Source organism: Vulpes lagopus, chromosome 6 (genome assembly GCF_018345385.1).
Source record: "Vulpes lagopus strain Blue_001 chromosome 6, ASM1834538v1, whole genome shotgun sequence".
Taxonomy (NCBI): domain Eukaryota; kingdom Metazoa; phylum Chordata; class Mammalia; order Carnivora; family Canidae; genus Vulpes; species Vulpes lagopus.
In genome coordinates, this window is record NC_054829.1 from 116,964,516 (window position 1) to 116,965,599 (window position 1,084).

General features: G+C 39.7%; 1 protein-coding gene across 2 annotated transcripts in view; it reads left to right on the forward strand.

Annotated features, from left to right (window-relative positions):
• The window catches only part of FGF2 (fibroblast growth factor 2), a 61,115-nt gene extending 60,151 nt beyond the window's left edge, over positions 1 to 964 (forward strand). For both annotated transcript variants that reach the window (XM_041758683.1, XM_041758684.1), the window contains exon 3: positions 777 to 964. In XM_041758683.1, coding sequence (XP_041614617.1) covers positions 777 to 962 — 186 coding nt within the window. In that variant the 3' untranslated portion in view covers positions 963 to 964. The remainder of the gene's footprint in view (positions 1 to 776) is intronic.
• Positions 965 to 1,084: the final 120 nt, after the last annotated feature.

The following is a 1,084-nucleotide window of genomic DNA, read 5'->3' on the forward strand; positions in this document are numbered from 1 at the left end:
GACACTGCCAGAAGTCAGTATGGTCTTTGTTACTTAGTAGTCTCAAAACACTAACAGATAATGATTCATCAGATGTAACGGTCCAATACTTTTTTTTGGCATTATATACATTAGCTATTTTCTGTATAATAAACTGTTCTTTTTATGCCTTAGAAACATTAACCATTAGGAAAACATTGCTATAATTTAAGGAATTGATTCTGCTTCTGTGAGTAAAGTAGCAACAAAGCCCTTCTTCTTTAGGAAGGTTACTTCTGGGTTACTCTTCTAGCACTTTCATGGTACCCTGATAAAAAGAAAAATGATCCCTAATCGGTAACCTGCCTCTGGACTGGGAGGACTATGGATGTACCATAAATACCTAACCGGAAACCACTAAGTGCACTGTGCTCTTTGTTACTGGGTGTATCCCCCTTTTGAAATATGTGTTCGTTCACGGGATGTTTCCAGTCTGAGGCAGTGTGGTTCCTATAGCAGCGGTGTGCTCTTGCTGCCTAATATCTGGCCTGTCCGTTGTGGGGGCTGGACATTGGTCCTTGGAGTCTTCCTTTGAAGAGATGTGTTTGAAAGCTCTCCTGCTGACTTGCTGTGTTCCTTCGTGCATCCCTCTACAGAGTTAGATCCTGTCTGACTTTGGCCTGTTGAGTCTTGCAAACTAGTCTGTCCTGCGGAAGTCAAGAGCACTGCTGCTGGTTGAGCAGAATGGACAGTGTAGTATCCTAAGTATTTCATATGAAAATATAATAGTAACTATTAATTCTTCCTTTATTTTTCAGAAATGTGTTACCGACGAGTGCTTCTTTTTTGAACGATTGGAATCTAATAACTACAATACTTACCGGTCAAGGAAATACTCCAGTTGGTATGTGGCACTGAAACGAACTGGGCAGTATAAACTTGGACCAAAAACAGGACCTGGGCAGAAAGCTATACTTTTTCTTCCAATGTCTGCTAAGAGCTGATCTAAATGGCAGCATCTTATCTTATTTCACATGAAAGAAGACGTATATTTTAGAAATTTGTTAATGAAAGAAAAGAAAAAATGTGTACAGTGATCTGCTCGGTTTGGATAAATGGTCAGATA